Source organism: Rhinopithecus bieti, unplaced genomic scaffold (assembly GCF_001698545.2).
Source record: "Rhinopithecus bieti isolate Rb0 unplaced genomic scaffold, ASM169854v2 scaffold_74595, whole genome shotgun sequence".
NCBI lineage: Eukaryota > Metazoa > Chordata > Mammalia > Primates > Cercopithecidae > Rhinopithecus > Rhinopithecus bieti.
Genome location: NW_016827607.1, coordinates 64,693 through 78,192, shown reverse-complemented (window position 1 = coordinate 78,192; position 13,500 = coordinate 64,693). Strand labels below are relative to the sequence as shown.

At 53.5% G+C, this 13,500-nt stretch overlaps 1 protein-coding gene across 2 annotated transcripts in view; it reads right to left on the bottom strand.

Moving 5' to 3' along the window:
* Positions 1-13,500, bottom strand: part of TMEM120B (transmembrane protein 120B) — a 67,219-nt gene that overhangs the window by 4,125 nt on the left and 49,594 nt on the right. For both annotated transcript variants that reach the window (XM_017863983.1, XM_017863984.1), the window contains exons 6-8: positions 11,916-12,005; positions 1,295-1,360; positions 720-781 (exon numbers count right to left, since the gene is read on the bottom strand). In XM_017863983.1, coding sequence (XP_017719472.1) covers positions 720-781; positions 1,295-1,360; positions 11,916-12,005 — 218 coding nt within the window. The remainder of the gene's footprint in view (positions 1-719; positions 782-1,294; positions 1,361-11,915; positions 12,006-13,500) is intronic.

The window sequence follows — 13,500 nt, the reverse complement described above, 5'->3', positions numbered from 1 at the left end:
GAGGCGGGTATATCACCTGAGGTCAGGAGTTCCAGACCACCCTGGCCAACATGGTGAAATCTCATCTTTATTAAAAATAAAAAAATCAGCCGGGCATGGTGGCACGCACCTGTAGTCCCAACTACTCGGGAGGCTGGGGCAGAAGAATCATTTGAACCCGGGAGGCGGAGGTTGCAGTGAGCCGAGATGGCGCCACTGCACTCCAGCCTGAGCAACAGAGCGAGACTCCGTCTCAAAAAAAAAAAAAAAAAGGCAATACACACATGGGATAAAATTTAAAGGGAACAAACAGGTTGGTGAAAAGTAAAACTCTCTCCCTGTCCCCAACCATCCAAGCCCCCCTCCCCAGAGGCAACCCTTAGAACCAGCTCATTGTATACAAATTCAGAGCGATTTTCAGATGAGAAAAATAATGTCTATTTCCATTTGGAGGACTTATTTAGGACTGGAAAAAAGGCTGGTGCCCCCAATGCTACTCAGTTCCCAAAGGTCACAGTTGGCAGGGTTCCAGCCTGGGGAAGGAGCAGGCAGTGCTGGGGGCTGAAGGTGGGTGGAGCTGACCTGGGGCGGGGACAGCTCTTTCTGGATTTCTGGGACCCTCTCCCCCAGTCTGGTCTCCCTGCCACACAGGCAAGCACTGATGTCAGCTGGGGCCCTCCCTTGGTGAAAATCTCAGAAAACCATGCCCCTTCCCCCAAATCCAGGCAACAGTCACTCACTCTGAAAAATGGAAAATGCTAAGAACTGGTTGCGAAACTTCTGATAAATGGGTCCATTAGGCCTGGAGAGAAGGGAGGAAAAAACAAAGGTGGGCCCACTGTGAAATGAGACATTCCTCTCCGCCCCGACTCCATTCCAACCAGGAGAGGGGAAAAGGTGTATAAAGTCAAACTGAGGTCCCAACTTCCGCCCTTCCATCCCTGGGGCTGGGCAAGGTCATCCCATCTTCTTTTCTAGAAGCACAGGAGTCCACATGGCCGTGCAGAAGCGCTAACTCCCCGTGACCCCTCTGTCCTCCGCGGTCTCCTTCAGTGCCCAGCCTCACTTGCTCCCTCCAGCCTTGCAGCCCCGCTACCTCTGCCCTGGTCAGGGACACCTGAAACCATTCCCTGGAGAAACTCCTCACGGGCTGGGTGGGGCCGGCACAGCAGCCTGGCCCAGCTGCAGGCTCATACTTTCCCAGTGTGGCCCTGGAGCCCCCCACCACTGCCGTCAGGATCAGACCCCTCCCCATTCCCGGGCCCCAGGCTCTACTCCCTGGGAGGCTGGAGGGGCCCAGCGAGGGGCTACTCACCAGGTCAGCATCACTCCGGACAGGAACGTGGACACGTAGTGGTGAGACACCCACCAGCCTTTAATTCTCGGAGGGAGAGAACGGAAGTGTGCTCAGGAGGGGAGAGCAAGGCAGGCGTGTGTCTCGCTGAGGCCCTGCCTATGCATCAGGGGCTACTCTGCACTCAGAGACTTCTTAGAAACGGACTGGAACCCTGACCTTGCCCTTCTCTCTGTCCCACAGGGCTGCACCATCCCACACAAACCAGCTGCAGATTAGCCCAGACTGCCACTTGGGCTTCCAGTGGTTTCCAGCAACCCTCAGAGCACACCCCTAGCCTCACCTGCCTTCAAGCCTCACTCCTGTCCTCCCTACCTGGTCTTCTCCCCAGCACGTGGGTACTCCAGGCATGGCCCCTGTCCTCCCCACCAGGTCCTCTCCCCTTCAAACCTCACTCCTTCTGTCCTCCCCACCAGGTCCTCTCCCCAGCACGCAGGCGATCCAGGCATGTGGGCTCTCCTGGAACCCACCAAGCCTGCCTGCTGCCACCTCAGGGCCTGCTACGGACTGAACACTGGCCCCAGTTCCTGCGCTGAAGCTGAGCCCCCCAGCACCTTAGAACGTCCGTGACTGTATTTGAAGACAGGGCCTTTGAAGAGGGGACTGAGGTAAAACAAGGTCACACAGGTGGGCCCTAGTCCAGTGTGCCTGGTGTGTCTGCAAGAAGGGGAGAGACGCCAGGGCTGTTCGTGCACAGAGAAGGCCACATGAGGACACACGGGGAGATGCCATCTGTGAGCCACGGAGAGTGGTCTCAGGAGAAACCAGCCCCGCCAGCACCTCCATCCTAGACTTCCAGCCGCCGAACTGCAAGGAAATACACTCTGTGGCTTAGGACACCCAGCAAGCGGTATTTCCTACAGCTACACCCAGCGGGCTCGTCCAGGGCCTTCGGACTTGCTGCTCTCTCTGCTGCAAGACCTTGACCTGCCTGGCTCCCGGTCCAAGTTCAAGCTTCAGACTAGCTGTCACCTCACAAAGGCCTCCTGACCGCCTTATCTGAACCAGCCCGATGGCCCCGCTCAGATCACACTGCCCCGCTTCATCTCCTTGATGGCACGGACCACTGTCTGCAATTATGTGCCTTTCTTTCTGTGATTTGCCCCCTTTCCCACCCCTATGTCACCTCTAGATTGAGCAGGGTCTTGTCTCTGTTGTTCACCAATCTATTTGTGGCAGGTTCCAAGCAGCTGCTCAATAAATGTGTTGAATAAGCACACATGTACATGTACATACACACACACACACACACACACACACACACACACACTTTTTTTTCCAGGCGGGGTCTTGCTCTGTCACCCAGTCTGGGGTGCAGTGGTGCAATCATGGCTCACTGCAGCCCTGACCTCCTAGGTCAAGCGATTCTCCCACTTCAGCCTCCTGAGTAGCTGGGATCACAGGCCTGCGCCACCAAGTCCAGCTAATATTTTTTTTTTCAGAGACAGGGTCTTGCTATGTTGCCCGACTGGTCTCAAACTCCTGGGCTCAAGCAATCCTCCTGCCTTGGCCTTCCAAAGTTCTGGGATTACAGTCGTGAGCCACTGTGCCTGGCCACACACTCTTACACAGGACTGCAGCTATGACATTGCCCTGTACAGAAGCAGAGGCTGATGGACGCTACATGCAGCACCTCACACCATCTCAGAGGCAGCTTCTCCCCAGAAGCCACACACCCCAGGCCCATCTCCTGCCATCTCAGTGACAGGAGGCCCTTGCCCAGCCCTGGACTTCATCTATCCAGTCCAGAGGCTGTGGGGACCCTGTTTCCAGAATGCAGCGCTCCCCCAGCTGGGGCCTTTTTTTTTTTTTTGAGACAGAGTCTTGCTTTATCACCCAGGTTGGAGTGCAATGGTACAGTCTCAGCTCACTGCAACCTCCGCCTACCGGGTTCAAGTGATTCTCCTGCCTCAGTCTCTTGAGTAGCTGGGATTACAGGTGCCTGCCACCACATCTGGCTAATTTTTGTATTTTTAGTAGAGACGGGATTTCAGTAGGTTGGCCAGGCTGTTCTTGAACTCCTGACTTCAGGGGTTCCACCTGCCTCAGACTCCCAAAGTGCTGGGATTATAGCCATAAGCCACCGCACCCGGCCCAGCCAGGGGCTCTTGATCCACAGTTGGGTAGAGCCTGGTTGTCACCTCCTACCCCCAGCATCAGGGGCAGCCTAGGAAGGAGTTGGACCCTCAACCCTGTACCCTTCGACGTCCCAGAGTGTGTCTCAGGCCTTGGTTGGCCTCCCTGGGCTCCTCTTGTCCAAACACATGGCAGCAACTTGCCAAATGCACCCGGGAGCAGCCAACTCCCTCCTCCCCAGGACTGGGCAGTGGAGCCTGGGGATGCTCGTGGAGACAGTCATTAACCTTCATCCCTCCAGAACTCTCTTGGATCTGGGCAGGGAAATGGGTCCACTCACAAAAGGCGGAACCCTGAGGATGTGCTCAGGGCTGAGTTGGTTCACAGGAGAGGCTGGATTAGGCTTTCCTTTTAATTAAAATCATCTTGGAACCTGTTTTCTTGACACCTAGACTAGTACCTACAGACATGTCACAGCTTCTTAAATGGCAAATGACATTCCAAGGTGTGGCTCTGCCATGGTCTACTTGGCTGTTTCTTTTGTTTTTTTATTTTTGTAGAGACAGGGTCTTGCTATGTTGCCCAGACTGGTCTCAAACTCCTGACCTCAAGTGATCCTCCCACCTCAGCTCCCAAAATGCTGGGATTACAGGTGTGAGTCACTGTGCCCGGCCTCTGGCTGTTTCTCAACCGTCACTATTGCTCTCAACGCTGTCATGATGTCCTTGTGGAAGTCCCCTAAATGGAAAGACACTGTTTCTCCACAGTGGCTACCAGAGGCAGGGTGGATGGGTCAAGGAGCGTGTGCTGCTCCTTGTCCAATTACCCTCCAAACAGCCATCCCAATTTACACTCCCATCCGCAGCGGAAGAGAGAATCTGGGTCCCCGAACCCATACCAACAGTGGATGCCATATTTTAAAACTGTTACTAAACCGGCCGGGCGCCGTGGCTTACGCCTGTAATCCTAGCATTCTGGGAGGCTGAGGCGGGACGACTGCTTGAGCCCTGGAGTTGGAGACCAGCATGGACAACATGGCAAAACCTCATCTCTACAAAAACAAAAAATATCTAAAAAAATTCACTGGGCGTGGGGCTGCACACCTGTAGTCCTCAGCTACTCGGGAGGCTGAGGTGGGAGAATGGCTTGAGCCTGGAAGGCGAGAGATTGCAGTGAGCTGAGATCGCGTTACTGCACTCCAGCTTGGGCGACAGAGGGAGCCCATGTCTCAAAAAATAAATAAATAAAATAAAATTGTTACCAAACTTACTAGGTGAAAACTGGCATGTCATTGAGGTTTCAGTATGTATTTCCCTAATAAGTGGGCTGGAACCATCTTAAAACCTTCCAACCAGAATACACACATTGTAAGAACGCAACTGGATCTAAACCATCGCTCTTCCCTTGTCGGCCCGTGCAAAAGTTCTGGGCATAAATTGGCTTTTCAAGCAACGGCCTGTGTGTTCCCCAGGAGTTATGGTGAGGGGCAAGGTTTTATGCAGCTCTGTGTTCATAGCACTAACAGCACCAGGTAAACAACAGGCACTCAATAAATGTTGACATGAATGATGTCCGGGAGGTGTGACTGGTGAAAGCAGCAGCTAATCTGGATGCCACCAGCATAGAGGTGACAGGAGATTGCTGCAGGTGCCACATGAGGTCATGGGGACAGGGTGAGATGTCCATCTACTTCTTTGTGCCCAGAAAACCCCCACTTCCACCCATGTATCCTAGTCTCGCCTGTCAGAGTCTAAGAAGCCCCCGGACTCCACATTTCTGACAGCAAAGGCAGTTGGCCAGACTCCCCGACTTCCAGCTTGAAGAGCAACCAGGAAGTCTCTCTGCAACCTCCCAGAGCTCTGCAGAGCCACATGTCAGCCGTCAGCGCTTGGCTGGCGCCACACTCCTTTGTCCTGCTCCCAGAGCTCCCCTGAGAAATGCCCTCTGTCTAGGAGCAGCCTAAGGCAGACACAGACTCCAGGCAACAAGGCTGACTGAGCAGCAGCTTTTCATTTCACAGCTTGCCCTGCCCAGAGCCCCGCTCTGACAGATGCCACCAATAAACACAGCTCAGTGACATCGGGTGAGGCTAGAAATCGCTGCTTCCCTGGCCCGGCAGTCACAAGCCCAGGCGTCCATCTGCACACCCCAGGGCTCTGGGCTGGTTGTGTGCACATGTGCTTATATAGCCGTTTTATTGTGATGTAATTCAGATACCATACAATTCACTCATTGAATGCGTACAACTGAGTGGTTTTTAGTATATTCACAGAGTTGTGCAACTGTCACCAGAATCTATCTTAAAACCTTTTTATCACCGCAGAAAGAAACCTACACCCATTTGCAGTCACTCTCTGGGCCCATTTCACCACATTAGTTAAAGCTTGCAGGGGAGGCTGGGCGCAGTGGCTCAAGCCTGTAATCCCAGCACTTTGGGAGGCTGAGGCAGGCAGATCACGAGGTCAGGAGATCGAGATCATCCTGGCTAACACGGTGAAACCCCGTCTCCACTAAAAATACAAAAAATTAGCCGGGCGTGGTGGTGGGCACCTGTAGTCCCAGCTACTCGGGAGGCTGAGGCAGGAGAATTGCCTGAACCCGGGAGGCGGAGCTTGCAGTGAGCCGAGATCGCACCACTGCACTCCAGCCTGGGCGACAGAGCGACTCTCTCTCAAAACAAACAAAGCCAGTTAGAGGCAGGCACCCTAGGCTGGCTCCCTAGAAAAGCAAACATGATCACCAAGTCATTACTCATTCTGGCCCAGAACTAACTGTAATAGACATCGGCTGTTTTGCCCAGTTGCAGATCTGCTTTGCCCCTGTGGGGAACCACCTCACCCCCACACTCAGTCAGGGCCACTGGGATAGAGCTCAGTCTTATACCCAAGCACATGACCCCCAGCCAACCAATCAGGACCCTCTGCGGCCCTCTGGCAACAGTGACTGGCTCTCAGAGATCAGTAGGTCACCCGAGCCTGGCCAATCAGAAGTCTGTGTCAAGATTCCAACTGGGGTGGGGGGAGGTCTGTCAGCCCAGGGGTTACTTTTGGCGGGAGGCCCGCCTGGGGGCCGCTGGGAGTCATTGCAGGGGAAAATGGAACAGGGAGCTGGAACCGGGCCATGAACACTGCCTGAGCCCTTCTGACCTCCTTGAACGGAAATTCCCAGTGACATGGGCCCATGAGACCCCTTCAGGTTTAGTCCCTATGGGATGAGTTTCCATCATTTTCAAGTTTACAGGAACGGGCCGGGCGCGGTGGCTCAAGCCTGTAATCCCAGCACTTTGGGAGGCCGAGACGGGAGGATCACGAGGTCAGGAGATCGAGACCATCCTGGCTAATACGGTGAAACCCTGTCTCTACTTAAAATACAAAAAACTAGCCGGGCGACGAGGCGGACGCCTGTAGTCCCAGCTACTCGGGAGGCTGAGGCAGGAGAATGGTGTAAACCCGGGAGGCGGAGCTTGCAGTGAGCTGAGATCCGGCCACTGCACTCCAGCCTGGGTGGCAGAGCAAGACTCCGTCTCAAAAAAAAAAAAAAAAAAAAAAAAGTTTACAGGAGAAGCGGACTTGCTTATTGTGCTGAGCTGATGAGTGGCATCTCACTTGGCAGGCACCAGACACAAACCGAGGGTGGCTGCATCTCCCGATGCGGAAGTCCCCACCCCTACCTGCTCCCCTGGCCACATCTCCTGTCCCAATTCAAATCTCAGGTACAGCCAGAACTGGACAAAAGCGCCTCCATCAGACCAAAAGAGGGCAGCAAGCACTCAAAGGCCCGTAGGGTTCAGCGATGCTATCTCTGGAATGCCGTTGTGGCCCCAGGACCCTTCCTCATGGCAGAACTTGGGTGTGGGTCACTTCAACAAAGACCGTGGGGTGTTGACGGCGCGCACCAGCCCTGAGCGGATGCTTCCGGATGAGAAACTAGAGTTCATCCCAGTCTCACCTCCCACTCCTCCACACAGGCTCTCCTGCAAGGGCTTCTGAGCGACTCCCTGGTAAGAGCGGGAGGGGAGGCCTCCAAGGCATCTCCCTTGCCTGCCCCCAGGATCAATCAGCCCTGAGGAGGAGCTGGGGGAGGGCGGAGGCTAAATCTCCAACAGATGTGGAAGATGAGTCACAAGTTTGAGTCACTAGGATTTAGTGACTCGCGCCCTCCCCCACAAGCTGCCTTGCCCCTCCCCACAAGCTGGCCCCAGCTCCTGTAGTCATTCTATTAGGCTGGTGCGAAAAATGACTGCAAAACACAAATACTTTTAGACCACCCTAAATAGAAGATAACGCATCTGTTTGCATCTATTCGGGCCCAGAGGCCCTATTCCAGACTCCACTCGCCCCTTCAAACCCCTTCCTCAGACCACCAAGGGGAGACAGGCCTGGAGGAAAGGTTCCATTGCAATCTCAAGTTCCTTGAATCATATCTGCCATGAAAAGGTCTTTAGTAAAAAAAACTCTGGGCTGGGTGCGGTGGCTCACGCCTGTAATCCCAGCACTTCAGAAGGCCAAGGTGAGCAGATCACCTGAGGTCAGGAGTTCAAGATCAGCCTGGCCAACATGGTGAAACCCCATCTCTACTAAAAATACAAAAATTAGCTGGGCATGGTGGTGGGCACCTCTAATCCCAGCTACTCGGGAGGCTGAAGCAGGAGAACTGCTTGAACCCAGGAGGCAGAGGTTGCACTGAGCTGAGATCGCACCACTGCACTCCAGCCTGGGTGACAGAGCAAGACCCTGTCTTAAAAAAAAAAAAAAGAAAAGAAAAGAAAAGAAAAGAAAAAAAACCTCTGTGGGTGCTCCCAGAAGGCAGTGTGTGAGTTATCTTGGAATCCTTAGTTCAGTGTTCGGTACTTAGGAGATGCTCAATAAATGTCTGATGAATGGCAGACGGAGGGTAGAGCAGACTCACACGAAACTTTGAATTACAAGCTCAGAGACAACCATCCCTGCTCTCCTGTCAGAGAGTGAACTCCAGGAACGCTGAAAAGCTCCTGCTAAACTGTTAGGCAAGGGAGGCTGGCTTTGGAACTCGTTTTTGCCTCGTTAATGGCCCTGTTTTGCTGGAGAGCCCCACGCCTGCAGAGACCTCCGCTCGGTGCTGCTCTCATCTCTCTGGTCATCCCCCATCCACAGCATCACGTTAGAATAAAAAGCTGCCCAGAGTAACTCTTACTAACGTGTTAATGATTGCCAGAGGCATCACATGCCCCGGAGAACTCTTTTTTTTTTGTTTTTTTTTTTTTGAGACGGAGTCTCGCTCTGTCGTCCAGGCTGGAGTGCAGTGGCCGGATCTCAGCTCACTGCAAGCTCTGCCTCCCGGGTTTATGCCATTCTCCTGCCTCAGCCTCCCGAGTAGCTGGGACTACAGGCGCCCGCCACCTCACCCGGCTAGTTTTTTATTTTTTAGTAGAGACGGGGTTTCACCATGTTAGCCAGGATGGTCTCGATCTCCTGACCTCGTGATCCGCCCGTCTCAGCCTCCCAAAGTGCTGGGGAGAACTCTCTTTTTTGAGACAGGGTCTCACTTGCCTAGGCTAGACTACAGCGGCCTCAACCTCCTGGGCACATACAATCCTCCCACCTCAGCCTCCTGAGTAGCTAGGACCACAGGTGTGCACCACCATGCCTGGCTAATTTTTTTTTTTTAGACTGAGTTTCACTCTTGTTGCCCAGGCTGGAGTGCAGTGGCACGATCTTGGCTCACCGCAACCTCAGCCCACCAGGTTGCAGCGATTCTCCTGCCTCAGCCTTCCTGATTAGCTGGGATTACAGGCATGCACCACCACGCCCAGCTAATTTTGTATTTTTAGGAGAGATGGGGTTTCCCCATGTTGGTCAGGCTGGTCTCGAACTCCCAACCTCAGGTGATCCACCCGGCTTGGCCTCCCAAAGTGCTGGGATTACAGGCGTGAGCCACCGCGCCCGGCCCATGCCTGGTTAATTTTTTAATTTTTAAATTAAGACAGGGTCTTGCCATGTTGCCCAGGCTGGTCTCAAGCTCCCAGGCTCAAGTGATTCTCTTGCCTCAGCCTCTCAATTAGCTGGGACTATAGGCACACACCACCATGCCCGGGTAATTTTTTTTTTTTTTTTGGTAAAGATGAAGTCTCATTTTGTTGCCCAGACTGGTCTCGAACTCCTGGGCTCAGGTGATCCGCCCACCTCTGCCTCCCAAAATGCTGGGATTATAGGCATGAGCCACCATGCCCAGCCTACACACTGATGTTTTCTAAATGGCTGTGTGCTACAAGGCTGCATTCCTGAGACTTCCTGTTGCCCTCAGGAGGCTAGGCAGGAGGGGGGCTCCTGTCCCTACCTCCAGGCTCTATGTTCAGGGTAGGGCAGGGACCTGCCATAAAAGACCACAAGGCAAACAAGCGGGAAGGTGGCACATTAGGTGGTGGGGGCTGCGCAGCTCCTGGGCGTTCCTCACTAGTTCCCAGGAGAAAGGAGGAAGCAGGAGCTTGTTACTTTTTATTTCAGGAAAGAACAGGAACCAGAATGGCATGTTGGCCGGGCGCAGTGGCTCACGCCTGTAATCCCAACACTTTGGAAGGCTGAGGCGAGAGGATCACTTGAGGTCAGGAGTTCGAGACCAACCTGGCCAACATGGTGAAACCCAGTCTCTACTAAAAATACAAAAATTAGCTGGGCGTGGTGGCACGCACCTGTAATCCTAGCTACTCGGGAAGCTGAGGCAGGAGAATTGCTTGAACCAGGAGGCAGAGGTTGCAGTGAGCTGAGATGGCACCAACTGCACTCCAGTCTAGGCCACAGAACAAGACTCCATCTTGACCAGGCACAGTGGTCACACCTGTAATCCCAGCACTCTGGGAGGCCGAGGTGGGCGGACCACGAGGTCAGGAGATAGAGACCATCCTGGCTAACACAGTGAAATCCCGTCACTACTAAAAATACAAAAAATTAACTGGGCATGGTGGCAGACGCCTATAGTCCCAGCTACTCCAGAGGCTGAGGCAGGAGAATGGGGTGAACCTGGGAGGCGGAGGTTGCAGTGAGCCAAGATTGCACCATTGCACTCCAGCCTGGGCGACAGAGCAAGACTCTGTCTCCAAAAAAAAAAAAAAAAAAAGAATGGCATGCCAAGGTTCTAGTGGCCCCCCAGAAGGAATTAGACATTTGGAAAATAGGTCCTCCAGGTGGCAAGTCGTGGGTTTTAACTGGGTCTCAAGACTCAGCTTAGAGGCAGGCAGGGCAGGAAGGAGACTGAGAGAAAACAGCAGGGCTTCTCGCACTCAGAGCCCTTCAGAGATGGGGACCAAGGGAGTGCCCAGTCTTCCCTGGACTCACTCAGCGCCACTATGACATGTCCACTCCCCCATGGGACTCTGAAACAGTCCAAAGAGGAGACATGGCTTGCCCAGGATAACAGGGCTGCTCAGTGACGGCACTGGGACCGGAACCCAGGAGTCCACACTCCTAGCCCGGCCTCTGTCCTCCCCAGCATCATCTCTCTGGTGGGGCAGGTTTGGCCTAATACCCTCTTCACCTGTCCACTCTCCCCTATATCTCCCCGTGGAAGACCACCCATCTACTCTTGTCACCAAAACCCATCCGTCCTCTGAGTAATGGTCTCCCAGTTGTCCTATGGAGAACCATTCCTCTCTTGACACTCAGCTTCTCCACTCCCAGTAACAGCTATCAGGGTGGGTGTGAGGCTCAAGTCTGGCCAGTCACAGCACTGCAATCCCTGGTAACAGTGACTGGTTCAGGGATAGGTACATGATCCATTCTGCACCAGGACATAGGCATTGCGACCCAGTGAGAGTCTTGGAAGAGAGGAATATGCTCCGTTTGCTGGGAATGCTATAGTGACACGAGCCTGGAGTTGCTGGGTGCCCCACTTGCAGCCTGAGATAAATGCAACACAGAAGGCAGAAGTGAGAGATGGAGAGCACCTGGATCAAGCCTTACCTGAAGGCAGAACAATGGGTCACCTCTTTTTTTTTTTGAGACAGAGTCTTACACTGTCCCCAGGCTGTCGTGCAATGGTGCAATCTCAGCTCACTGCAACCTCCACCTCCCGGGTTCACACTACTCTGCCTCAGCCTCCTGAGTAGCTGGGACCATACCCGGCTAATTTTTTGTATTTTTAGTAGAGATGGGGTTTCACTATGTTGGCCAGACTGATCTCCATCTCCTGACCTCGTGACCCGCCCACTTCGGCCTCCCAAAGTGCTGGGATTACAGGTGTGAGCCACTGCGCCTGTCCCAGTCACTTCTTTTTATGAGAAAATATGTTTCTTATTGTGTTAAGCCAGTCTGACTTAGGTCTTCTGTTGCTCATAAGCAAGAGACTGATCGGAAACAAGAGTGGCTGCATCAGCAGCATCAGCTTTCCACCTTCCTGGATCTGAACAGTTACAGAGCAACCCCCCAAGGAGGAGAGGAATACAGCCTGAGGGTGCCGGCCCCCATCTGATGCCCCTCGTGACATTTCCCTTTGATTCCTCTTGTGCTCCCCACAAAGCCAGGCCCCCAGGTACCTTGAGCCGTTGCTGATGAGAATACTCTCCCGAATGGTCAGGGTGCAGTAATACCACACCAGCAGGAAGTTGAAGACTTCATCAGTCACCCTGTGCAAGGAAACAGCCCCCCGGAGGGGTGCGGGCATGAGAACCAGGTACAGCCATCCCACCCTCACCTCACAGAGCAGCAAACCAGGCGGAGGGCTGCCCACAGCACACACTGCCTCTGGAAGCCCTTATGACACCAGGGAGGCAGGGGGAGCTTGCTCTCTCGGGCATCTTGTCCCAACCCTGCAAATGCCTCTGCACCTCCTCATCTTTCTCCCTGAGTCCCACCTGTGCTTCAAGCTCTAGCTGAGTCTTCCCCTCCTTCCCTGACCACTCAGCCCAGGGCAACCTGTCTGTCTTCTCAATTCTTTCCGTGTGATGTGAAATTTCTGGTGGGATGTTAACAGAAGGACTTTAAGAATGGGAGACCTGGCCAGGCGTGGTGGCTCCCGCCTGTAATCCCAGCACTTTGGGAGGCCGAGATGGATGGATCACTTGAGGCCAGGAGTTCAAGACCAGCTTGGCCAGCATGGTGAAACCCCCATTTCTACTAAAAATACAAAAATTACCAGGGTGTGGTGGCTCACATCTGTAGTCTCAGCTGCTTAGGAGGCTGAGGCAGGAGAATTGCTTGAACCCGGGAGGTGGAGGTTGCAGTGAGCTGAGATTGTGCCACTGCAATCCAGCCTGAGCAACAGAGCGAGACTCTGTCCCAAAAAAAACCAAAAGAATGAGAGACTTAATGTTCTATTTTAGGTTGCCCGCAGTGTTAAGATATAAACTCCCTCTGTCCCCTTAAAGCATCTGTAAAATTGTTACGTGTATTTAATACAAAAATTACCTATGGGCCCCACCGTCTGTGATGCTACAGTGTTAGAGTAGGTAGCTAGTCAGACAAAAACAGGGCCCCCTCCAACCAGGAATGTCAGGCGACCATCAGGTAATGGTCAAGTGGTTGTTAACTGTCTCTCTAAAATAATAATTGGCTGCACTCAGTGCCAGGGAAAGGCAGTCTTGATGTAGATAGGAAAAGCATGAAGTTGGTGATCAGCAGCCTCCTGGTAAGATCTCAGGAGCTGGGCAAGTGGGCTCAAGCATGTGGACTAGGAGGCAAAATGACAGGTACATGACCTTTCAGGGACATTGCACTGACAAAGGGAAGAACGCCTCAAGTGAGCATGTGTGCAACTCCAGGAAACACACTGTGCACGCGCCCCTCCCAACTCGCAGGCCACTGCGCATGCAGACAGCCCACCCCAAGGGAAGAATCAGAAAGAGGGTCGCCAAACTCCAGAAGTCTGCCAGCATATAAAACTCCAGGTCAAAGGGCACACCGCACACTTGTCCTCCAAGATGCCCGCTTGGCCCTCTTCCAAGTGTACTTTACTTTTTTTTTTGAGACAGAGTCTCACCCAGGCTGGAGTGCAGTGGTGCAATCTCGGCTCACTGCAACCTCCGCCTCCCGGTTTCAACCAATTCTCCTGCCTCAGCCTCCCGAGTAGGTGGGACTACAGGCATGCTCCACCACACCCAGCTTTTTTTTATTTTTTTGACA